The 27,416-nt window shown below is 40.4% G+C and overlaps 1 protein-coding gene across 1 annotated transcript; it reads left to right on the top strand.

Annotated features, from left to right (window-relative positions):
- TIMP4 (TIMP metallopeptidase inhibitor 4) lies at nt 1–27,040 on the top strand (the record flags this gene model as incomplete). The annotated part of the gene is made up of 5 exons (XM_082004754.1): nt 1–370; nt 20,188–20,285; nt 25,789–25,903; nt 26,549–26,673; nt 26,843–27,040. The coding sequence occupies exons 1-5, from the start codon at nt 241–243 to the stop codon at nt 27,038–27,040; spliced, it is 666 nt and encodes a 221-aa protein (XP_081860880.1). The 5' UTR covers nt 1–240.
- Between the last annotated feature and the right edge of the window lie 376 nt (nt 27,041–27,416).

Below are 27,416 nucleotides of genomic sequence, written 5' to 3'. Positions count from 1 at the left end.
GGTACAGTAACTTTCTCCAATGATGTGCTTGTTCCTCCACGGAAGGCGGGGTTAGGAGCTGGCGGCAGGGCCATAAATAAGAGGGTCCCGTGTCAGGGAAACCAGAAGTCGGTTAACATAAGCAGAGCATCAGAGGGCTTTCCGCAACCCTCCGCGGCTGCTGCCCTTGAGCCGCACGCCGAGGCGCTCAGCCAGCCGGTGGGAGGTTCGGAGCTGAGACCCGGCCGCGCGGGAGGCACCATGAGCCCCGCACCGCGCACCCTGCTGCTCTCGGCGCTCGTGCTGCTGAGCCCGCGCGCGGCGGAGCGGGCGGAGGCGTGCAGCTGCGCCCCCGCGCACCCGCAGCAGCTGCTCTGCGACGCCGCTTTGGGTGAGTCGGGGCGACGCCGCGCTGCGACCGCGGGCGGGGGGGCAGCGGCCACGCTCCTGCGGCCGGAGGAGTGTGTTCACCCCAGCGGTTAGAACGGCTGCGGGGGTCCCTTTTAAGGAGAGGGCGGGGGGGGGGGGGGATTGCTGTATTATTTGGTGTCTTTTTTCTTTTTAATGGGAACTGCTTCTGTATTAGGTCCCGACTTAGAGTAAGCAGGGAAGTACACCTGAACTTTCAAACGGCTCCTGTTAACAGCATCTCTATTAGAATGCTCTACCTAAATACGTCTGCTATGTGTAAACTTTGCATATAGGTATTTTTCATAGCTCTTTGGGGAAAAAAAAAAAAAAAACACCAAAATAAAAGTCCCCGGTGATAACTTGTTGAAACACTTGATCTTTTTTCTGCTATATTTTTTTTCTGCTATACTTTTTTTCTTTATTTGGTTGTTGGGGTTTTTTTGTCATTTTCCAAAAATATTTCAGCAGAAAACCGATAGGCCCTTTACTTCTGCAGATGAACTGGCTACAGCAGTTCTGTATGAAGAGAACTTTGCAGTCTTCAGGACAACTGTGTTTCTTGATACTCACTCAGCACCGTGGCTGTCAAACAACTTATAGAAAGAAACTAAAGATCTCAAAATTAGACTGCACGGGGATAAAAATTGTGGCATTTTGCAGTCTTTTCATTTCATTAGCTGAAGCTAAGGCTGGTTAGCTTCCACCTAGTGTGAACAGTAAATGTAGAACATGAGTTTCCAAAGTGTCACAAAATTAGCATCTCTATGGGGCAGGCAATACCTTCTGCATACTGATTAATTGCTTTTATACCCTGACAGAAAATCTTTGTAGCCATGACAAACTCCAAGCTCTGTTTGTGGCCATCAGTTAAATTGGTTTTTAATCTGGTTGTGTTAAGCAATCTTTTTCATTAAGTTACCTACACCAGGCATTACAAACTTGGGGTTGTTTGAGGTGTGAAAGAAAACAGAAGTTGTGCTACCAGGAGCTTAACTATATATGTACACACTTAACTGTATTAGTCTGCTGCATTTCTATACATAAGAAAGTGACAGTTTTTCAACAGACTTAATGTAGAGATTTTTCTAGATAAACAATTTCACAGTATAGAGGCAACTCAAAATACTCATTCATGATCCATCTTCCTTAGGGAAGCCACTCTGGCCATTCTTATTAGATATATTACATTTTATTCCATTCCTAGATACATTTTAAAGATGGTAGATATATGCTACTTTATATTTAAATACTGAAGATGGTAAATTAAACCTACTTTATATTTGGACTTGATGCTCAAGCTCTCACTTATCTAAATATTCCTATTTAAGTAAACTGTACCTTTTGGCTAAGGCATGCTTATATCACAGATCCCTTTGTTTAATATTTAATATAGCATTTCTATATATTATCAAATGATAGAGAGATGTAGATACTCACATGAGTATACATGATTTCACATATGCATTTGCATATATGTAGATATAAAACCTGCTCTAAGCATTTATGGATGAATTATTTGATTTGCTTTGGCCACAACATCTTGCATAAGCAGAGCAGAATCACTTTAAAGGAGCTGGAGAAGACCAGCGCAGTCGTCTGCCCCGTGTAAGAGACAGCCCCACTAACCAGACCGGCAAAGACGACAGCTCCTCCGTCCCCGGTGCTTTGCTTTTTCATGCCGTGGCCAGGTGAGAAGGCTGCGGGCTGGGGCTGCCCTGGACGAGGTGGCACAAGACTGGAGCCCTGGGCACCGCACCGTCCCCTGGAATTACTAGCCCTGTGCCTCGCAGCTGGAAGCCGCACCGGTGTCCTTAGGGCTACCTGCTTCTTGAGAGGGACTGTGAAACCCCGGTCATGCTAGTAAGCATCCCACAGGGGAGCATGCCTCAAACTTCTCCTGTTAGCACCACCGTACTTCACGATTATTTTAAGATTTATGATGATTAAAGATTAAATTGAACATCTGTACTTCAATTTCACCATTTGCATACTCCCAAAATATTGATAAATGACAAAAGGGACAGCTCTTCAGCTACCAAAATCCACGGGAGTTGAACGCTAATCCAGCTATTTGCTGAGACTATTTGATTTTTTCAGTTATTTTTAAGTTTTCATCGACCTATGTACCCACAAACACGTTCAAATATTTCCTTGCAGAATAAAACCCTAGCACATCTTATTAAAAAAAAACCCGTGCCATCCCTCTAAATTCCACAGTAAAGTAAAAACCAAGACAAAGTCTCAGTCAGTCTTGCTCATAAAGCTACGGACCATTACAGGTACTTTGGTTTCTGCCTCGGTTCTCAGTTTCACCATATACATTTGCCATTTCCTTTAGGACCACTTGCGGCCTGGGTGGAGTGAAAATGGAGGTGGAGGGGGTTGAATTAATAGACATTACTTGAGCCACTAACCCAATGTCTGAGGCCACTCAGAAATCTTAGTGTTTATATGAGATACCTAAGGGAAAAAAGAAAAAAAAAAAAAAAAGGCAGAGAAATTAATTAAGTCTGGGACAAGCTCTTTTCACTTTTACTCTTGTTCACACCATTGGTGCTGCCACACTTTGCCTTCTACTGTCAGGAGGCTTTTGTGGCTTTACGCTCTTTCTAAATATCCACAGCTACCACACAACCTGAGTAAGCTGATGGATATGACAGGCTTGCTGGCAGACCTAGAGTAAGAGAGAGCTGCTGGTCCTGCGAGGTGCTGGCTCGAACTAAGATGAGGAATGAGTGAAGAGCCCTGCGGGTGTTACACGGTTGTACACCACAGGAAGAACACTAATGATGGGTAGTAAATCGTGAGTGCCGTGCCAGTCCTGCCATTTACCTGACCTTGGGTTTGTTAGTTCATCTTCCCACGGAGCGTTAAGAGGGCGTGATTTTGTACAAATTTGAGCAGTTTCCGTGAACTTCCTAGTAGTTTTAAATTTCGCTTCAGAGAGAGGCGAGTCCTCGTTTGTAGGAAGTGCCTAGCACCATGGAGATACACGCCCTGCATAAAAAAAGGGAGAGACATTCCTCTCGCGCTCTTCTAAATGGTGCTGAGACCCTCCTAAAATGTGCTGGATGCCTTCAAGCCCCAACGACCACCTGTGCTTCTCAAGAGGCCCTTCACTGGAAATGGAGATGGGAGGTTTCTTAACCAGCAATTCCACGCACGGCTAATTATCGGCGGAAGAATCCGGGAGGCTTTCTCCTCACAGAAATGACAAGTCATGAGGATGTGCTGTTGAACATTGCAAATTCAGTAGCGAGGCACCACAGTTTCAAGCCAATACAAGAAAATTCCTCTGATAATGGATTTTTTTAAGAGAGAACCATGGACGCACCTGAGTTCATCAGCTAGTGTAGAAAGAACCGATTTCCCTTTTGCCACTGACTTCAGGCTTCCTGGACTCGATTCTAAACCAATGTTCACATCAATTGAGACCATCTGTAGAGAGAAATGGTGTATGTGGAGAGGACCGATTCCTTTCTGAAGTCTGTCACTGTTAATTCATGGTGGTTTCCCCCCTGAGGCATAAGTAAGGTTACTTTTTGGACAGTAGGACAAATACGTAAATGCTTTGCATTTCTGAGCTATGTAACACCAGTACCCTACCTTTAAAGTTAGATGTATTCTTTCTGATTTAAACTGCCTGGTTGTTTTTTCTGAAACATGTATCGAAAATTGTATTTTTACTGAATATTGGGCACCACGCTCCAACAGAAATGACTAACAGATCTTAAGTACAAATAAATATATCATATAGCTTCAGAGAATAGTTCTACAGCTTTGGAGAAGAGTGGCACATTTTGAAATATGATGGAAGCTTTACAGCTGGTGCTTGGCAGCATTTTCAGCCTGTTAAAATCTCATAAGATCACTGAGATCAGGCATTGTAAAGATGTGCCAGATGATATATTAAATTTTAATCACATTCAAAAATAACCGTAACATTTTCATTTAAATACACCAGAACTAAGTTTTCAAAGTCAGCTCCCCTGGGAGCTGCAATATGCTGTTTCTTTATTACTGAATTTCATATTAAAACTTTCATGGCTCAGTGTCCCACGATTTTGCCTCTCTGCACTACAATATCTAGTTTTGTACTGGAATGGATTAATTTGTACATTATTAGAGAGCGGGAAGTCACTTTGCCTGATGGGAAAAATCAGCATTAGAAAATGCATTAGAAATGTAGACAGTACTTCTTCCAAGTTAGGGAAGAAAAGGTGAACAGGGAAATTAAAGTAGACTTTATATTTTATTCTTACTGTGCTATGTTATGCCCACTCACCATGTTCTTAATCTCACAAAGCCTACTTGCTGAGAGCAGCGTGATTATGCACATACTGACTACCTGCACGTTAGGTTGATGAGCACCTTCAGTGGGGGTTTTGACACAAAATTAAGCAGCGCTGCAATTAATCCTCATGTGTTTGGGAGTATAGTGTTCATACATAACCATACCACCTAACAAAAGAACATTAAAGACAGAGATGCAGCAGACCTTAGTCTTCCGTGAGGTTTTCAACAGAGTCCCATAAAAAGTCCCGACTCTTGAAGCCGTTGCTTGAGGGAACGGGCAAGACAGCCTCACTGCAGAAGGCTGTTGGCAGACCCCCATTTCTCAGGGGTCCCACACTGAAATGAAAGCTGAGTTTCTATTCCAAGAATCGTGAATTCCATTACAGAAATAACACGCTGGACTGCTGCTGTTCTAGTTCTGTCTCAAACAACAGGAAACGCGCAGCACCTGAGCGCGCTTCTTGCAAGAATTATTACGCAAAAGAAGTTGCGAGACGGTATTAGTGCCACTGAAAGAGCATGCTGCCAGAACGGTATTTTCAGAACCCGAACTGTATTAACCAGTGAATCATCTTAAAACCAGCTAGAAATTACACTAATCTCAAAAGTAATGTTACTCATGTTTGGTAGGTTTAATGCAGAGGTGCTGAAGAGGAGCAATTCTCTCAGCCTCCCGTCCTCAGCAAGCGGCTGAGATAAGCTGAATTCCGGTCCTGTGCTCAACAGAGTCCCACAGGTGTTCAGAAAACACTGTTGGTATGTAGGAATCATTAAGTCATACCCTACCCTACGTCCACCTTTTGTTATATAACTAATATTAAGTTCATTAACAAAAATTATTGAGAAATAGACATTTTACCCTTAACTCACATTTCAACAAACTCATAAATGATAGAAATACCAAAACCACCTTTCACCTGTTTTGGCTGTACAACATCTTACCAAAGACAGTCATACAAAAGGGGATAGGTTTCTTTACTTCTCTAAGTACAAAAGACACACATAGTAGTTCTTCTTACTTGTCTCTTACGCATGCTTCTACACACATTAATAGTCTTTTCAAATAACATTTAAAAAAACCTAGACGACATGAATCCTAGGAAGTTATTTAGTTTAAAGTAGCTACTAATGCACTCGGAGTGAAGCTTTTAAAGAAAAAATATCTGCAACCCTGCAAAGGCCCATCACTGGTACAAATGCCTGCGTACTACAGTTAAGTTATAATTGCAGTACATATAAATTTCTTGGCATCGCAGCCTGAAACTTCTAAATGCTTTCAAAAACACAAAAAATGACTGCCGTGACCGCAGAGATGCTGCGCTGTTTATCGCTGCTTACAGCTACACGTATTTGTACCTGTCTTTGCTGGATGTTCAATAAAGCACCTCGACATCCATGTCCAGTGAATTGTTGGAGTGCTGCTATGGGAATAGCAGTTTGAGTCCTTCCGCTGGCAGCCAACACTTAACAAAATGTTAGTGCAGCAGCTTCCTAGGATAAAGACTGAATTTCCCATTTGGGAGCAGGAAGTATTACCTGAGTAAGATCTACAAAGAACCCTATATCTACCTGAGGTTTTAAGATAGAAGCAAACATTTTGCAGAGGGATCTGGCCAGGCTGGATCGATGGGCAGAGGACAATTGTATGAGGTTTAACAAGGCCAAACGCCAGGTCCTGCACTTGGGTCACAACAACCCCATGCAACGCTACAGGCTTGGGGAGGAGTGGCTGGAGAGCAGCCCGGCGGAAAGGGACCTGGGGGTGCTGGTTGACAGCCGGCTGAACATGAGCCGGCAGTGTGCCCAGGTGGCCAAGAAGGCCAACAGTGTCCTGGCCTGTATCAGCAATAGTGTGGCCAGCAGGAGCAGGGCAGGGATTGTGTCCCTGTACTGGGCACTGGTGAGGCCGCAGCTTGAATCCTGTGTTCAGTGTTGGGCCCCTCACTGCAAGAAGGACGTTGAGGTGCTGGAGCGTGTCCAGAGAAGGGCAACGAAGCTGGTGAGGGGGCTGGAGCACAAGTCTGATGAGGAGCAGCTGAGGGAACCGGGGGTGTTCAGTCTGGAGAAGCGGAGGCTGAGGGGAGACCTCATCGCTCTCCACAGCTACCTGAAAGGGGGCTGTGGTGAGGCGGGGGTTGGTCTCTTCTCCCAAGTAATCAGTGATAGGATGGGTGGAAATGGCCTCAAGTTGCGCCAGGGGAGGTTTAGATTGGATATTAGGAAAAATTTCTTTACAGAGAGTGGTCAAGCATTGGAACAGGCTGCCCAGGGAGGTGGTGGAGTCGCCATCACTGGAAGTGTTCAAAAAACGTGTGGATGTGGCACTTTGGGACATGGTTTAGGGGGCATGGTGGTGCTGGGTTAACGGTTGGACTCGATGATCTTGAAGGTCTTTTCCAACCTTAATGATTCTGTGATTCTGTGATTTTGGGAACTTAACTCAGAATTCCATGTCTGGTTAGTTTCCTAAATGACTTTTCAGTATTGAATTCAAGACATGAATTGCATTGCCAATATCAGGCAACTCTAAGAAATAACTTCCAATCTTTTGTAAATTACTGCTCTTCAGAACGCTGCCATTTAGGCATGAAAATGGGGCTCAGGCTGGAAAATTGCAGTCACTCGCCGTTCCTTTGCTTGTTGAACTTTTTCATGGCAGTGTTCCCAACAGCTTAAAAGTTGTAGCTGTAAAATGAGATGGCATCATGAAACTGAACAACAGGACAGAATTTTAAGGAGCCAAATCCACCGAGCACAACACTCTTGTCAATTAGATCGTAGTTGACAACTGTAAAATAATTTAGCTTTAGTGAAAACAACAGAGCTGAGTATTGTCTAGTAAAATGAAATCTCAGAAAACTTAACGCTGGTTGCCTAATTTAGAAGTAACTCAATAACACCCTCTCATTGCTGAGTATGTTAAAAATGCAGGGTAAGAAAATTTAAGAACTGTGTTCCTTTTATTTAAAAGCATGCTTTATAGTGCTAAGAAACTAAACCCCATGATTTCAAAACCAATGTTCTACACACACTATGGGGAAAACAAAATGCAAGCCTAGAAACAAAGATTAAGTAACACGCAACACAGAACATGAAAGACTGCCAAACTCTTAATCCTATTAATCTACCAACTTTAATCCCTAACTTTCTCATTAAAAAGTAGCTCAATAATACGGGGTTTCTTCCGCCACGGAGGAAGGGGCATGCAGCTATGAATGGAAATCTACAATAACATTATGTATGTTGTTCTACAGACTTTAGAGTATAAAGAGAGTGTTATTCTTCAGCTGAAATTAGGCAGATGTTGATTACTAGTCAAATGATGTGGTATTTGAGGCTTGTGAAGTAGAGAGAAATATTTCTGGTAACATGAGTAGCAGCTGTAAAAACAGTGCAGAAAAATAAAACTGACCTTGAACAACATTAGGAAATCATGCTATTTTTTAGGTAATATTTAAGTTAAAAGAATACCACACATCTGTTAAAAATACGCTCACCTCTTCCATTTGAAGGTTTATAAAAACTAGATTTTAAAACCTCACTCTCATAAACTGAATGTATTCTTCTAATTAAAAAAAAAAAAAAACCACCGCATGATCTTCTGGTTTAACAAGGAAGCCAAACCCGATCAACTCTTGCCTTCAACACAAGGAATTTTTGCATCCTGAGCCAAAAACACACAGAGATTCACAAAATCCTGACCTACCTGAGAGTCCTAATGAGCTTAAATATAGGCCTCCTACATTTTGAAAGCCTCAAATGAAAATGCATTCTGGATGCAGACCAGCAGAGTTTTGTGTTAATAAAACACAAGAGAGTAACCAAATTCTGCAAAGCGTTTATATTGAAAAATAATACAGTGCAAATTAATATCCATATGAAATGGTGATAAAATAATCCTTGGTATCTGCTTTATCTATTTCAGAAGTATTCATGGCTTTTAGAAGACGGTGATATTGTGAAGCAGTTTTTTCTGAATAAAAAGCCATGAATGCCAACGAGCAATGAAATATCCTAATTTATCATGCAGAAAAGAAAGGTGTTTCACGGCTGTCTCGTGTAACCAAAACATTTGCGCAGTGGCTATATTAATTGGGTAGGGGGACCTTATTGACGAACATATTAAACCTTTTCAAAAGTATTTCTGACCTTTCCCTTCAATGTCCAACGCGTAGGTCTATCTCCTTTTTCTCCTTGTTTCCTATTTTGCGTTGGGTTAGTAGAATTTAGGTCTGGCCTAATGCTTACTTGAAATTAATCTTCTCCTTCAAAAAGTTCTGTGGAGCTCTTTTAGCCCAAGTGACAAAACTTTAGTATAAGGGTTTGATTTTTCAGTTACAGATATGACTGTTACCTCACCACACTTACTTTCTCGTGCAACTGGAAGCACCACCAAGACTAGGCACTGCTCTTCCATACATTGCTTTCCACAGAATAAAGGGAAAAACCCTGCTATTGTTAACAGTTACGTTCTTCAGCAAGCTCTGTGGTTACAGATGCAAAACACTTGTGTCCAAATAGCCCACTAAGTTCCGCTATTTTTCCTTCCTGCGATTTCAGAAACTGTGGTTCTGTTAATTACTGTGCTGCCGATACAGGTATTTTACAGATGACTATAAGCATTTATTGATGGAATGTCAGAAAACTAAAATACAGAGCAGGAAAAATAAAATTGCCTTTACATCCTGACTAGCATAAACATCTTTTGAACTAAAGATTATTGACTTTGGGTCTAGGAGTTGCGGAGGAAGAGCAAATATTAACCATGTAGACCTACAGATAAGAAAACCATCCTGCAAACAGAGAGGAAAAGATTTTTTTCAGATTCATTCAGTATTGGGCCAGCCTTTGCTGCTGCTGCATTCTGCTTATATCTAGACTTGATCTACTACAACAGCTTCAAACATCTGAGCTGGGTTACAGTTTGGAAATCAAACTGCTGTTTGCTGATCTGTCTCATTGCAAGATAAGTTGACAGATGAGCTGTTTGCTAAATACATTTGTTCTTTTTCAGCTGTTTAAAACATCATTCAATAGCATCTTGCTTGGTTTGCAAAAGAGAAAAAAAGTACAGGCATTTAATGTTAGGTTTCCACTCCCAGAAGAGTAAAGATGAGCTAGCATCTCAGCAGATACCCTGAAGTAATCACCTATCTCTCTGTTGAAGTCTGAAACAATTAAAAGCTTGCACAATAATTCAGAAATCACCACTGCAAAAGAATGGCTGCAGTCTCCTTTACGTTGTAAGCATCAAAAGCAAAACCCGTGTGGAACACCCACCCTGTATGGTTGTGACAACAGCAGCCATTGGAAAGATTTGCCAGATTTATTCTCAAAACAATGTATTGTTTTATGTAGCTCATCACCAAACTGGTATTATCGTCAAGAATTCAGCAGCACTCCTGTGGGAATCTAGGAGTCACCTTTGATCCCCTACGAACACTCCATGAACAATTTTGACAAAATGCGTCAGCTTTCACTCAGTACCTAGACTCAACTTCCAGTCTACCCCCCTGCCCCTGCAAGATCTATTCTCTTCTGTATAAGAAGAAAAAAGTACGTGGATCCTATGAAACTATTTTTCAGAGGTGATGATGGTGGCCAGCAAATTTTGATTAAAAAACCCACAATAAAACCAATTGATCATAAAGCATTTGGACACCCATGGCAGAAGTGGTCTCCAGCTGACTAGAAGTGCTTGACATAGAAAGAATTATGGCCACTGTAAACCACGAAAATATACCTATATAAAATAGAAGAACAGAATGAAATAGTCATATTTTGCACTAAAAGGATGAAACCTAAACCACACAGATGCCAAATTCTGCTTTAAATAAGTTAAAAAGTAATACAATAATGAACGGAAGATGAAGCCCTTTCAGTGTTCTAGTAAATTCGTAACAACCAGATTCTGAAAGATCACAAATAAAATTGAGTCCATTTGCAAAAGTGCAGATTGCCTATGAGTTTAACTCAGGTTACTTACCCTAAATAAAGATACGGATTTACACGCCTCCAAGTTGAAAACCAAATAAGTGAAGGACTAAAAAGTAGAGTAGTTTTTGAAAACGTGGAGTACAGACCTTTTGCATGCAGTTGAGGTCATCTTAACTCAAAATATGTGAAACGTAGTTATAGGACTAGCAGAGCCTTTTTTTGGACTCAGACCAGAGAAAAATGAAGCAAATTATAAATGGGAACAGGATGAAAAATAATCGCATTTTTATGAGACTACAGTTGGCAAATCCTTCAGCATGAACAGAGAAACCAGAATATTTGCTGTTAAGGGACTTGCTTTGAAAAGGCCTTAAACGTTTCAGGCTAAGGGCAACTCATTAAGCCATAAAATTATTCTCATGGTACTGGCACTTGATACTATTACTCACTGCTTTGTTTCATTAAAGCGCAGCAGACGTGATCCCTGCTCCAAGCGACGTATGTAACACACGCAAAGATTTCCCCAACTCCTGAGCATATCAGTGGATACACGTACTCCCTTACTAAGTGAATAGTATGTGAATGATCAAGTACCTATATAGAGTATAGGCCATACTGTACTATCTACTGTACTATATAGAGTACAGACACATCTACCGTGTTTCACACCTCTCTTGTTCAGAGATTTCAAGTAACTGAGACTGCATTACTGCTCATTCTTTTGGAAGCTAACATATGCAAATGAAATAGTGAAACAAGGAAACAAAAATCTTCATTCTCCTAAAAATTATGTCTCTAAAATAATCTGCTTTAAAAATATCGGAGTGTATGTAAAGCTACGTGTTAGGTATTTAACTACTTATTTTAGAAGAGTACTTTAATGTCAACCAATCAATAACTCTTGCCTTCTTTTGGACAAATGGCCTTCTTTTGGCAGCACTAGCAATACCTGTGAGTTCAAACCAAAGTTACGATGCTCCTTTTGTATTGCTAACACTTCTTTCTTCCTTCCATATGTATTTTGAGAAATTATAAATCTTTTTCATATACAGATATATGAATATATATTACATGAATATTTAAGCAAGTTAATTTGCTTTCTTCATTGGTGAAACTCAAAGCTTTATGAGAAGCAAATGTGGCAAGTATTATGTAACTGAAAAATTTAGCATATTTAGTTAAAAATATGGCAGACACACAGGGCAAGTGGTAATGCTGTACAGATGGGACAGTTGCTCTGAAGTAAGATTTTTACAACCTCTCATACATTTCAGAGATTTTCTAAGCAATATAAATCAGCGGCCAATACACACTATTTTATTTAGAATTCTATCCAAGCTACCTACTCTATATCTTTTCTATCCTGTGCAGTATTGCTTTAAAGTGGGTTTATTAATTTTTGTCTGTTGTGACAAATTCTGTGCAGATCCCTTTTCTTTTTCGAGGTTAAGATTATTCTCCTAACCTTTCTCTGCAAGAAAAGTTAACTGTCTAGTTTGCAATCTAAAGAATTTTTTTGTATCTCTGTACTCATGGAACCCAAGCATTCAAAACTGTGTTCTCGGGTTCCTCTGGCAGCGTTGGTAGCGCTACTTGTCAGTGTTCTTCCTCAGGAGGCCCAGAGTTCGTAAGACTGGACCATAATATCCTGGGTATAGTATCTACGGCACCTAGACACAAGGAAGGTAAATGAAATGGCATGTCTATACCCTATCTTCAGACTTCGTCTCGGACTCCTAGCATTATTTTACCATAAATTGAGTTTAGGTGAATTAGATAGTAGATGAGGCCAGTTCTGCTTGCCATCTTCTAGTTAGTTTGCTTTCTGGTTATTCACATTTAGATGTGAACATGTAAATTCTTGGCCAGTTACAGACAGATGCCTGACTGGAAGCAAATCCGACCTGCAATGGTAGATGCTGGCCAGACTACTCTGAACATAGAAATTCCACCTGGAGCAGCTCTTTGGTTATAAGGAGGAGTGAATTACAGCCCCTTCTGTGATTTCAAGCTTCCTCTCCTCGCCAGTCTCGTACTGAACCCGCTGAGTTAACTCGCCTCCAAAGCTGAAGATGGGCACTGCTGAAAATCTCATTACCAGATTTGCCCCCGCTCTCCCCTTAGAATACAAAATATTTTAGCACTTGTATAGATCACTAATGGAGGAAGAGCGACAGGCTGTTAATAAAACCCTTTCAGTCCTTAGTCCTGAAGGGAATCGCCTATCCTTTGGTTGCAGCTGGGTGTTGACAGGCAACTCTTGGCTGAGTTTTGTTCTGGCTGCAACGTAACCTGTGGCACTACCAACACTGCACTGCAGGCTCGAGTTGTTTCAAAGTAGTTTATCCCAATAGTCAAATGAAAGCCATCAGTATTATGTCATTGATTAGTTAATGCATCAATTCCGGAAGCTTCCCTTACGATACTGCAAAATAAATTAAAGCATATTAAATTAAGAAAGCCTTTTATAGTTAATTTAAACGAGGAGTCTACGTTCTTAAAAACAGACAGGCTTATCTTTATCAGATGGTGCAAAGTTGTATTAACACCAGTAAGGATTACTATGAGGTAAAACGCAGATTGACTACGAATTTCTATTTTGATACACCCAACTACGTAGGAGGATAACCCCCGTTTCACAGTGAGGGTTACAAAAAGAGCATAAATACAAAAGAGTATAAATACAGTTTTACAGATGTAAAAAAACCTTCCCCTCTCCGCTATTCAGAACGACAAACGGACATCTCGGAATGGAGGAAAAAGTATACGCCTGGAAGTAACACAAGCATATCCTCACAGGAAGAGAACGAGGCATTTCACATCGCAGCCCTATATGCCCTCCACAGCCCAGATCCGTTCCAGTTGTTTCCTGGTTTACTATAAAATTATTTTATATCACTAGACCTTGGAACTTGACCTTCATAGCTTCAAACAAACAACCTGGACTCTATTTTCCCGAATGTTCTTTGAATGAATGCTTTCAGTGAGCATATACACCCAAGGTGCACTAGAGCCACTGTCATCTTCCAGCCATGTTTTCAGTGGCCTCGGATCAGAACAACAGACCTGCTCAGTGCAGGACCAGAGGCAACTGAGTAAGAATTGCGGCAATTTCGGTAGTAGCGGTATTTACGTCCTTTGGATGTACAAAATAGAGTTGGAGCTGACAAAAGTGTTTGCAATGAGGCAAAATCCAGAAGAGCAAACCTCTTTCATTAATCTCTTTTGAGAAAAAAGAGTCTATATGTAGACTTTTGCTTAAAAAAAAACCCCAACCCAACAACAACAAAACAAACCCTCAGTCCCCGTCCCACCCCCCCCCGTCAAAATGAAAAAGACTTTTGGACACAAAGACTTTTTGATTTGAAACACCAAGTTCTGAATAAACTCAGGGTGTCTGCGGTCGGGGCTCCTACAGTTGTCACTGTATTTCTCATATTCGGAGTGTGATCTTCCAGGAATTGGAGACATTTATGGACCAAGTTTAAGCTACTGCACCCCGAAGAGGGGAAAAAGTTCCAAAAGACAGAAGTTTTAAGTAATCTTACAGTAGAAGGGTGAGTAGAAACAGCTGCATATTGTGTACGTGAATGGTTTTATTCTGGTGAAAGGAAACATTTTTATATATAAAAGTTCATTTGTATATAGAGGCTTTCAAAATTATGTGCATACACCTTATGTGTCCATAGTTCTGCTTTATCTCATACTGCATACTCTGAGTGACACGCAATTTCAGAAAAACACTTTTTTTTCCTGTTTTGCACATTTGGATGCCTTCTTCTATCTGTTCCCATAAATATCTGGGATGCCAACCTCAGCCTATCCACATAACAACGATACACTTTTATTTAGATCCCTCTCCTTGTGCCACTTACTCCTTGTCCCTGTAAGAGCAACAGCATCTGGTAACAGCTCGACTGAAGCGTCAGACATTGAAGAGACAGGTAGAAATAACTGCTCAAAAATCACTCCTCATATTTTAGGTAATTAAATGAAAGGGCTAAACTCAGGCAATAAAATACGAGAAAAACAAGACCTACGTGAGTCATTATCGCAACCTTGTTCCTAACGTTTTAGTAACTTACATCTTTCTTTTTCTGTCAATGTAGCTTAAGTCTCATTTGAAGGTTTTCGTAGCAAAGCTGATTCTGATTATGAACTTGTATGATATAAAATAAACTTTCCTGATTTCCTGAGGGAAATACTGCTTAAAAGTGATTAAGATTAAATTCTATTCATATAGCTATGCCATAGTCTGTAAACTTAGTCTGAGTGACCTGGAGGCCACACAGGCTCCTCCTCGAGATGCCTATGTGAAAGATGTTGCTACTCCTAGTTCTGATCTCAAATCTAAAACAGGATCTCATTATCTGGACATGTCAGGACTCACCGCTCTTATTTTCGTCCTGAGGGCTAGCCTACCCCACACAGCAAGAATATTCAGCAGAAAGGATGGAGGGGAATCATTTCATTTGCAGTTTAGGCAGCTGCCTATTTTTGCTGCAGTGTCAACGACGGAGACACTATTTCTAAAATCTGTGAGTGGCCTCAGAGGTGCGTGAAGGGAGATAAATCCCAGCACAGACAGGGATACAAACGGCTGGCAGAGTCCCGGTAACCTGGCTTCCTCTGCATGCAGAGCCACGCTTCCTTGTTCACAGACCTCAGAATCCTGGCTACGGGACAGGATACAGCCCTTAGTTTTACACAAAGCAGCTAAAGGAATCCCAGTCTAGACAACCTTGCCCTTCTATTCATCAACTTACCTACTGCTGAAGGACTGGAGCTCGCTAACTACGGAGTTTTGCTTTAAGCTGCAACTCCCTAGCCAAAAATATATTCATTTACGAATCATAGGTGCTACACAGTTTATCACTGATACGATGAAAACTCCAGTGCAGCCAATATTTCAGACTGGATGCATCCATCATGATAATAATCTATAAATCTCTTTTAATTCTAGAAGACAGTGAAATATTTTTCTTCTGATAGAAATCATACCACAAAAACAAAAACGCTGAACTAAACCCAACTTAAATAAAACAACAGTTTAATAGTAGTCTGTATTTCTCATAGTACTGTGATCTTAACAGACTTGACAATTTTGTTCAGAGTGTAGCTTGAGTGTTTATCATCCAAAGAGATGACAAAAGAGATTTTTAAAGCTCCAGGTGTCCGCCTCCCTATCTGTCCATCTTTAAAATTTATACTCTTCTTAGCAATGTTTTTATTTTTACTTATTTTTTGTTTATTTTTAGGTTTATATATTTAAAATCAGAATGCACATAAGCATCTATGGTTTCTTGTTCTAATGTCCAGTAATATCTTAAATATTTTATTAAGTATTTTTCATTATATAGTTGCCGATATTTAACAGATTCTGGGGAAAAAAGATCTCATTTATTCATCAGTTTTTACCTTCTTCCTTACCTCCTATTTCTTAGCATAATAAAGTTCACCCAGAGAGTAAACTCCACTTTGTTTTCCTTTTTGAAGGAGTAATGAAATTGATTACTTTTGTTGAGTAAAGTCGCCTGTCTTCAAGCAATAGTACTGTGACCAACAAGTTAAGGAAAAAGGCTAAATAGCATCACCTTAAAATTTGTATAAGTACAATAATACTATATACAGTACCATGAAGAATATATTACTTAATAATACTAATTGTAATACTAATGTGAGTAATACTTCACTAAACAGTTCTCCCTTTGTTAATGCCTTAGAAATAGCTCAGAGTCTAAAAAGACACTACTTTTAGAGCACATACGAGTGTCAGTGGACAAAGTGCAAGGATTTACTTTACTCTGACTCCGTCTGTATCTATGACTTGGTATGGGGCCTTCAGTATCCCGCTCAAATTCTTTGCGTCTCCTCTCCTGTGGAAAAGATGGTCATACGTCATTGCATATGTCACTTTAGTCTGGTGAAATTAATCTAATGGCAGTGAATTTCTTGTATGAAAGCCCGTAGTATAAGTAGCTCCTCACGATCATAAAAACCTCTAATACACAAGGTGATGGCACAGTTTATTTACGGGTAAACAGTCAGTGTAGCTGATTTCAGCGAGAAACCACACAACTTTGGGAAAGATGTGGTTAATACCTTTCTACCCTTATTGTATATAAACACTTTTGTATTGTATAAAACCCAACACTCTTCCCCTGCCTACATAAACACAAATATATCTGATGTTATTCTACCTAAGTTCTGCCCTTTACCCCGTTCAAAATTACCTTTTCCTGACGTAGACATGGTCGGGAGAGGTTTATCGTCATTCAGGAGAGAAAGAATAAGTTTTCTTTGCCCATCTGTAATAAGGACCGTGCAACAGCCAGGCTGGCCCAGCGCACAGAACGCCGTCCCCCAGCCGCGCGACGTCGTGGAGCGGCGGTCGCTCGGAGAGGCGGCGGCTTCACGCTACGGACGCCGCACAACCGCGGGAGCCAGCGGCTGCCGGGTGGCTCCCGGTCTGGGGCTCTACCTGCCCCCCGCACGGCTTCCGTCAGCTCAGCTGCCCGAGACAAGCGGCGGCCGCAAAGCGGGCACGGAAGCTTACGTTTTATAAAAGTACCCCGAGCTACGAAACACGAGTTCTGTGGAAATGCTGCGTCCCGCTAGTGAAATATTAGGGTGAATGTCCTTTGAAAGACGCTATGTATTTTTAATGCAGAACGAGTCTGAGGCAGGCTGCATTTTTGGCATTAGAATATGAGGGCTATGCACATGTATTCCATACGTGCAAATTCCTCATAAGGAGCCAATAACTGTCTGACAGATAAAATGACATTATTACGCGAGGTTGTTCTCAGTCAAACAGAGGAGAAGCCAAGCCGGCCATGGTATACGTGAAACCGTTTCTTGAAAAGAAGTGCAGACTCGGAGGAATCCTAAGTTATAACCACCCTCGGAACCACGAGTGAAGAGAGGGAGATGGCCAGGCCCAGGAATGCTAAGTCAGGAAGTGCTTGTGGTTAAAAACAGAAGCAACCACATGAATAAGAGGTTTTAGGAGACAGCTAGACGACATTGACGGAAAAAAAACATTACAGCGTAGAAAAAAGAAAAACAAAGGCCCAAAAGATCTGTGTGCATTTGAACCTGGTTTCAGGAGAACAGAAAAGGAGAACCCAAATAACTAAAGATTTAGACATCCTGTAACAATAAAACTTTCTTGTTTAAAAAAAAAAAAAATCTCAAATTGGTCTTCCTTTGCCATCTGGAAGCTTTCTCTTAAACAAACAAATGAATGAAACACACACGACATAAAAACAGTTCTCATTTTCTTCTACACAGCCAGAAAAAGATCTCTTAATGACAAACCCCAAAATGTTATACTTTCAGCCTTATACAACTCCACGGAGACCCTCTGAGCTATCACTGACCTGTAATGTTCCTCTCAGATGCTAACAAACAGAATTGAAGAAAAATATGAAAATGAGTAATGTTTCAACATTAAACACCAGGCGAAAGTAGATTTAATTTTCCTACAAATGTTTTCATTGAGCAGGCAGGATAAGATTTGCTGCATATAAGCCATGTTATGGTATTAAGAAAATAATGGAGCTAGCTCCTAACCGTTGTCCCACCTCGTACCTTCTATACTGAATGAACTCTTTAATGAGAAAACCGTTTTTTTAGGAAGTAACGAAGCAAAGGAAAGCAACGCCAAACGAAACAACATGATTCTAATTTGACCTTTCCAGCAGTGCAGTACACACAATCCACACCACCTTTTATCTCGAATTAGATCAAAGCACTTGAGAAGTACTGTGGGAACATAACACGTCTGCAGATAATTAAAGAGATGCTGCCACTTTCCATTTGAAATTAGGAATTTGCCATTCATACTCAAAAGAGTTCTTCCAATCCAACCCCTAAGCCTAAAATGCTCCTTTCAAGGAATTCAAATGGCTTGGGAGCAGGGAGCACTGTGCCAAAAGATAGAGGACTCAAGCTTTGAAGCTGTAGGCATCTGCATCGTGTTGATTATTCCATCTAGTTTGCTAATAAGTAAGGAAACGAGAATTGCCCACTATTAGATGGGACTGCCCTCCATTTGGCTGTAAGGAAAACGACAATCTGGGTTTCTCATTCCTTTTCTTTAGATAGGTTGTTTAGAGGTCAAGCTATCAAAGGAATTTTTTTGAGGGAAAAGCATGATTTTGATGCCAAAAGATTTTACTCTGCATCAGCTTGATTTTTTTTCAGTGAAGAGGAAGTATGAGGATTTCAGTGTGACAGTGGTCAAAGCCTGGGACAGTGGCTGAGGGAGGCTGCAGAATCTCCATCCTTGGAGATGCTCAAAACTCGGCCGGACACAGCCCTGAGCGTCCTGAGTCAACTTGAGCAAGCGGTTCCCCTAGACCTCCAGAGGCTCCGTCCAACCTACCTTATTTTATGAAACATCATGCCTGTTTCACACTAATTCTGATAGAACGGTTCCTTTCATCATGAAAAATAGAAGAACAAAAAAGAAAGTGTCTGAGACTCGCCCTCACGCTGACGAATACTTTCCGGTCTCTATCATACCTGCATAAAGGGGCGTACCTGTGCCAGAGAGAGCAAATCCAACTATTCCCACCCAAAAACGCAGATGTCCTTGCACAGATCCATCTCTGCCCAATTGCAAATTGGACTTAGAGCTGAAGTGGGCTTCGACTGTTGATTGCTCCAGCCACTACCTCTCCAGGCAGATACAGATTGTTTGTTCTAACAAGCACTACATCTGCGGAGAAGCTGCAGTAGCGGCCAGCCAGAACTGAGCGATAACAGGACGCCGAACACGTTTCAGGGGTAGAAGCCCCCAGAGACTTTTGGCCATATACCATATTCTTAGAAACCTGTTATTCGCTGTGCCTAACAGTCCTGGTATACCTTAAGCAGTATGAACAAAAAAGATGTCTCAAACAAACATAAAGGAAAACAAACCATTTCTTCTTTCATAAAATCTCACACTTTCCTTGTTTAAAGAATAGGGAATAAATAAAACGCGTCAAAAGAGGAAGTAATTATTATATACAGGTTAACACAACCAATAACACGTTATGTTAAGAAAAATGCTAAAATCTATAGTCTCAGAAAAGTGAATGGAAGACTATTCTCTCCTAGTCTTATGACTTCATGCATTAAATTGATGCTTTCATCTTCCCTGGCATGGTCTTTCAGAGTGTAAACTTCAAGTCCATTTAACTGATCAACAGTTCTTCTGTCATCGACAGAAGTGTCCCTTTCCTTTGCGCACTGATTATAATGATGGGCATTTTATAAAATTTTATGGGATTCAAGTCTTCCAAAGATTTTGATGGAGAGTTTCTTCAAAACTGAGTGGTAACTTAATTTAGATTTCCAGATCCGTGGAAATTCAGATTTATATCATAGGCAGCCCACTTATTTTTATTTTCAGGAATTTAACTCAAGTTAGTGTGCTTACAGTAACAAGACTAAAAAATCTACTTCTAGCTAAAGTGTAAAAACAATGCTAAAATCTATCAGTATAATTTTCACTATCACTTGTAAAATTAGGCATATGCTTATTTGCATTTAAATCTTTTTCTCTTATTACAGTGATTCGAGCAAAAATATCCAGCGAAAAGGTGGTTCCTGCCAGTGATGATCCACTTGACACTCACAAAATGATCCGGTATGAAATCAAACAAATAAAGGTACATGGCATCACTTAGCTATTTTAAAGTTTAATGCTGATAACCTATGCACATGACTACAGTTTAGCCCAGAAATGCTTTAAGCTGGAACAGGCTCTGTCTGCCTCCATGGTTAGGCCGAGGTGAACTACACAGGATAAATCACAGTAGGGATAAAAAAAAAAAAAAGGGCAAAAAAAAGCTAGCTGTTCTGACATTCGTGAGTTACTTGCTAAAATATATTTTGATGACAATTTTTGTCATCATTGCTGTATGAAGACTATGAAAACATATGTTGATCTACGAATGGGGATGTTGCATTATGATATTGCAACGCTCTGACTGGATGATGCAAACTTCATAAACAGAGGAAAGCACTTCCAGCTGAAAGAGCAAGGACCTTTGTTCAGAAGTGAGCAGGGGTATTTGCAGAAACAGGAGTCCTTCCCTGATAACTCACACAAACAAAACTCCGTTACTAATGAATGTTGCTAGGAAAGCAAACACAAAGTTGGAGCACCAAAAAACACAGTCATTCAGAATCTCACAGCATTTTTCTAGTATTTGTTCAGCTCCGATAAGGAGACATATTCATTAAAGTACTTTAAGACGACGTATCTTGATCCCATTCAACCCACCATCAAACTCTCACTGATACAAAAAAAGATCATGATCTACCCGCTTCTGGAACACACAAAAAATGGGTAGTCTCTTTCAGTGAAAAAGTATTAGCACGCGTTGGTGGGGCTTTTTGGTTGGTTGGTTTTGTTTGTTTGTTTTAAGTTTTCTGGGTGGTTTTATCTCTTTTCCTTGAATTTTATCTTGTATTATTCATATTAATTTGTATGATTACGTTTACTGGGAACACTTAAGCGGACCATTGTGAATGACTATCTGCTTTCAAAAACATTCTGTCCTTCAAATTGTATCAGTAGATCATCTCACAGGAGGTGGTAAGCAAGAAGACCTCAAAATATTCACAAGCATGGTATCCCACATGACTCCTGTTAAAGTTTTATAGCAGTTTCAACAAGACAATTCTTTTCACCTTGCTAAAACAAATGCCCAAACTCTTCACCATGTGCCACCTTCTGTCTTCTTAAATTATTAAGGATATTTTCAAATATTTCTTTACAGAAATCAGTATATAAATACCAGAGAAATTCTCTTTCCTCCCATTAGCACTTCAATTTTCTGTTGCTATCCTGCAACCGAAATAGAATAACCTTATAGAAACGCAAACCATCTTCTACTTCAGCACAAAAAAAGAAGAATGAGAAGTCTAGTCCGCTACTATTTTCTATAATCCTGTTCTTCAGTAAGGGCACACTGTCATCTCTGAAATGCATTCGTAAATTGGAGCTGCTTTGGAGTTTCTCCCAAATTTCCCTAAGCGGGGGCCTACTCAACACTCAGGCATCAGTAAGAGATCTTCATTTAATTCCACTAGGCTTCAGAAGGCCGGTCAGCTAGGGCTGGACAAACCAGAGAGAGTTATTTTCTAATAGAAGATGCTCTACATCACGACACACAAGTTAGACTGAAGACAAATGGGTCAGAACAGCCCCACCCTACAAACTCCGACTTCTGGCCAGAAGGGAGTTAAGAAGAGGCAGGAGCTGCTGCTCACACCCGGGCACGCAGGCTGCTCAGCCGCGTTGGGACCCTGCTCAGCGTCTCTAATGAACCCAACAGAAGGATTTTTGTTTGAAAGCTCTGCGATACAGAGTGGGCAAGCGAACAGGAGAGCCTGGAAACTGCAAATCTTTTGTGAGATGGCTAGTAAATTCAGCGTGGCACTGGAATAAAGCCACAGAGGCAACTTTGCCTGTGCCTGGTAAATCGTACAGGAGCTGACGGAGGGTGATGTAACCTGTTGTATTCTAAACATATCATTGACAGTGGGCATACGAGTGAAAATTAGACAGGACTGGGTATACTGAAAAATTACTGAGAAATACTCACTTTTAAATGAACAAATGTTTCACAGAAAAGCGTTATGCATAACGCTGTAAAGCCCGCATCAAGTTACAAAAGTAAGGAGAGTGAGGAATTTTATATAGCTCACGCTTGTAAACATTTGGTAAGTGTAAAACAATCAATTAAAATAATATAATGTTGTATACAATCGGCCAGATTTGGCCACCTCAACGGCGCGGGACGTTTCACAGACGGACTAGTAACATCACAGGAATAGCTTGTCAGGGATCTTCAAACCGTGACCCTCACGGATCAGCGACCTCATTTGCGTATCCCAGTTTCCTGAATAACTCCGAACTTCGTTGACCATAGCAATAACTCGGTAACACTATTTCTTACCTTTTCTCTCAGATGGTAACATTTAAAAGAATTTAAATCAACAGTGTATGTCAAACGGTGGAATATTCTCTTTCCGCTATTACAGTCTGTCTTCTCTCGAGTGCTGACGGATGGGTTCCTCAGCCTGTGAACGGGATGCCCTGCAGTTCTGATAAATGAGGTGGTCCTTTTAACGTCAGATGGCTCCGATCACGTGCTTCTGGCCAGCCCTGCGCATCAACATTTACAGGACCGGGGGGACAGGCTAAGAATTCACTTTATGTAACACAGAAAGTAAGAACAGACTCTCTGACCGTCTTCTGCGCCGTAAGATCTACCAAGCTAAAACATGATTATCAACTCAGCATTAGTTTCGGTGAATACTTTTTAAGCCACACACATATTTGTACTTCCCTCAGCAATTCTTCGCCCCTCTTGGAAAAGAAACACAGAACCTATGGAGGTTACGTTTTACTGCAACTGTAAATTCAGCAAAATGCTGTTGTTTCTCTTTCACGTTACTCTCTGGGCTGTTTGACATGTAACATTAGCATGTTATGCTACTCCTCTTGCAAAAATTGTATTTCTGTTATTTTAAATCCAGTGCATTAAGCTTAGCATTAAAACTTTGGTATTTTTGGACAGAAACATTATTTTGTTATTCATTTTCAGAAATATAAAAAAGAATAACGATGGGATTTATTCATTTTACATACATAGGTTGGCATGTTAAGAAGCCACATATTTTTTCAATTATCGTCATTTTATTTTTTTCAATATTTACAGCTTTATACTAAAGGGAGAAGAAAATATGTAATTTATACGCAATTGAATATTTGCCTTCATAATGTTATTGTTACTGACGTGGTTACCATACTTACTCTGAGGAGCCACCTAAATTTTAAAACAGTGCCATTAGCTTTCGTGACACACTGTCTTCTATTATCCGAGTAATAAAGTAAAGCCCAAGATATTACTGTCATACGCAAAATCAATCTATTCTACCAAATTAAACCGGTAAAAGCAAAATTGCTAAGTATTTTCTGCTCAAGCCGCACGGACGGAAATGCACTGAAAGAATCAGACTTCTTTTACGATGCGGTGGGGTCTCCTCACAAAATGGGAATAAGAGGAGGTATTTAAGCTTAACACAGCGATGCACGCAGTTTTAAAGCTAGATATTAATCACTACATAAACCTAAGAAAATAAGCCATGATATAGTTGAAAAGGCTTAGTGAAGAAAAAAAAAAAAGAACACAACTATTATAACAGGAACTGCCTGAGACACTGAAAGTAATACAGATAGTCTTAAAAAAAGTATTCAAAAATCTTAAAGCAATAGCCATGTACGGGCCTCAGTTATAGACCTCAGAAAGGCAGGGACAGTATCAACATAGAGTCCAGTATCAGGCTCACATCTCTCTATTCTCTCAATCCCTCACCCTTTTTTCCTACCTCCAGAAAGTCCTACCAGAACCTCAAATGTACATGGACCATGCCACAATGCAGAGTCGAACCAAGCCACCCTACCCCCTTGCAGAGAAAGCATCCGCACTTTTAGGAGATGAAAGGATACGATTGAGAAGATCAAATACGATATACTGAATTAAACAGAAGATTAAAATCTTAAGAAATGTTTTAACAAGTATCTAGGTCAAAACCTGAGATAGGTCAGACTGTAATTGCAAAAAACCCGCAACCAACCAACCAACGATATCCCAACAAAACAAACACCAAACTCAATTAAATACTAACTAGATCTCCGTTATAAGTTGCCATGGATATTTTTTTTTTTTTTAATATATAGTTAAATCAATTTGTGTTTGCATAATGCCTTTTAAGTTACTTTAGATCAAGTGCTGAGATTTTAAAAGAAGAGTTGTACCCTGCTATACGTTGTAGCCCAAACACAGGTTTCTGAATGTGGAGGGAACTCGGGGCCGAGGATACCTGCACAGTTGACGTAGGTACTACGCACCAGGCGTCTGCGTCTGGGACCCACACCCCGACTAAGGAGGACTGACATACAGGACTACTTTTGTGTAGTAAAATTTGACACATTTTCAATTGCCATTATAAACATTTTCTATTATTTTCACTGCTGCTTTGCACAGGATACGGGTTTGGTGTGTTTGTTTCTTCTACTAAGTATTTCAAATTCACATCTAATATTCTTGGATCAGAACCCAATGACAACAACTTTGGCTTTTTTTATTCCATAAATAAGGCTTCAGAAAAAACAACATATTACAGTGTCTTTTCTAGTGCCCTGTACTATTTAAATCTCCCGAGAGAACGCAACACGAACACATTTTCCAGTGACGCCAGCTGCAACTGGGAGAGCCTGCCCTTGGGAGCTGTCAGCCTTGCAATTGGCCACAGCTGTCAACACGCAGCATGACGTCACCAAACGGGGCCCCCGAAGAACTGACATAATATTCAGTTATGTCATATTATGTGATGACAGGCATTCTGAGGTTCATTAGCATCTTATGGTTCCTTCTCCCATTTGGACACAACTACATCTGTTTTGATCCTGCGACGGCTTACTTTAAGAATTATTTTCATAGTCGGAAATGCGAGTCAAGGAGCAGTCCCTCTGAACACTGCACAGGCTTTGATTCTGAACCTGTCTGGTTTGGAGCTGCAGCCTGTAAATTCTACGAGCTGGATCTCATTTTCCAGCAGTTATTTGAGAGGGTTGCATTGGGCAAAACGCTGGATGTGGAAAACGAGCTTGCTTTAATGACGCAATAGAAGAACAATGCTCAGTTTCTTAGCATGTTTCATGTCCTTGAAGACACACACCATCAAACTGATCAAGATAAAATTTCCTGTATTAATATATTGAGAAATTTCTGCATCTTTCATTGCTGCAGCACCTTGTTGGAGATGAATGTTGTGTCTGCATAACCCCTTAAATGGAAGAGGCTAGTAGAATATAACTTGAAGAGAAAGCTTTAAAGATCCATTAAAAACATTGAAAAAGCACATTTTAAAACCTAATGAAGACATAATTATGAAGACATAATTTCCCTCTAAAAATAATGGACGCATTTCATTTAGAGTAGAGAAGGTGTCTAATTGTTGGTATTTTCTCATATAAGCTCAGACTTCAGAGCCTTTTTTGAAGAGATGCACCATATACTTCTTTCAGCTGTTGTTTGCAACTGTTTTTTCATGTTTGTTTTCCACTACTGACTTTCTGTTTCTGGTAATTTTCAGATGTTTAAAGGATTTGAAAAGCTCAAGGACGTCCAGTATGTCTACACCCCTTTTGATTCATCACTCTGTGGAGTGAAACTAGAAGCTAACAACAAAAAACAGTATCTTTTGACAGGTAAAATATAACAAAACTAATGTACCTATAAAACCAGAAGTAACTGCTCAGATTGACTTTGCAAAAATATGCCAACCCTTGTTAAAAAATAATATATTTATGTACTAAATAATACAAACACAATGAAGTGTACGAACTGAGTAAAGCTGTAATTATACTGTGATCTTACACGTTTTCCATCCACCTGAAGATCTTAAAGCAGTTTCAAAGGAAGTCAAAGTCAGTAACTATCTGATTATTAAATAGGAAGTATGCCGTTATTATTTAAAACCAGCTGTATTAATTTTCCCAGGAATGCAAACACATTTAATGAGACAACACATGCCTACATGTGTGCAGATTTGGGGTTCGAAGCAATTAGAGATTTTTCTAAAGAGTCCTGAAATCTAGTTTAACTACTACTGCATTTGCATCCATCCCTTGCTGGCAGATTATCAGCATCTTTTGAAAAACATCCTTCTTAATCTTCAACATTTATTCAGCTTGCAATCAACAGAACAGTTCTCTCAGTTACAATTACAGTCCTTGAAAAAAAGCACGAAGTATGACTAATTTGGGGCAATTAGTTAAAAACTCCAGATATTCTTGCAATTCAGAACAGAGTTTTATTTGCTTGCCTTATTTTTCTTATTTTCTGTGCTGTAGGCCAAATTTTGAGCGATGGTAAAGTCCTCATCCATCTATGCAACTACATTGAACCATGGGATGATTTATCCTTGTCTCAAAAGAAGAGTCTTAATCAGAGATATCAAATGGGCTGTGGCTGCAAAGTAAGTACAGAACAAAACAGTGTCTAATGGTGACGCCTACCTCACGGGCACCAGCAGTTTTCACTGATGGGAACTGTTCCCTTATACACCATGGATTTTGTTATTTCAGAGTAAATACAATTTAAAGAAACCTGCAATATACTGAATCAATGTACTATTTCACATTTAGATTACTACCTGCTACATGGTGCCCTGTTCAATCACCGCACCAAACGAGTGCCTCTGGACAGACTGGCTGATTGAAAGAAAGCTATATGGGCACCAAGCCAAGCACTACGCCTGTATCAAGAGAAGCGATGGCACTTGCAGCTGGTACCGAGGTGGTCCTCCGCCAGAGAAAGAGTTTATTGATATCGGCGAACCTTAACTTGATCACTCCCTAAAATGCCTTGGAGTCTAGGTCCATCAAACGTTGCACGCTCACAGCTTTGAACGGCCATCGGCTAATGTATCTGTCGCTTAGAAACAAAAACCAAATTGTCCTGTACAGCTAAGGTCCGAGTCTGTGGAATTGGCACTCACGCAAGGCGAGGAACAAATCTCCTGGAGGTAGCTACTCTGTAAAGTTATGCTTTGTACAGAGAGGCTCAAGCTGAGAATGCTCCTCTAAGGCATAACAAGTTTCCCTTTTACCAATATGAATGTACAACGACGAAAGAATTGCCAGAATTTTGTCCCCTGTTTCTGTTAACCTACAGATTAAGAACGCCCCATGTTTTATTCCAAATCTGTCTGATGAACTA

This window comes from Phaethon aethereus, assembly GCF_964289735.1.
Source record: "Phaethon aethereus genome assembly, chromosome: 11".
Taxonomy (NCBI): domain Eukaryota; kingdom Metazoa; phylum Chordata; class Aves; order Phaethontiformes; family Phaethontidae; genus Phaethon; species Phaethon aethereus.
Note: the sequence above shows the minus strand (reverse complement) of the source record. Positions and strands in the feature narration are given on the sequence as shown.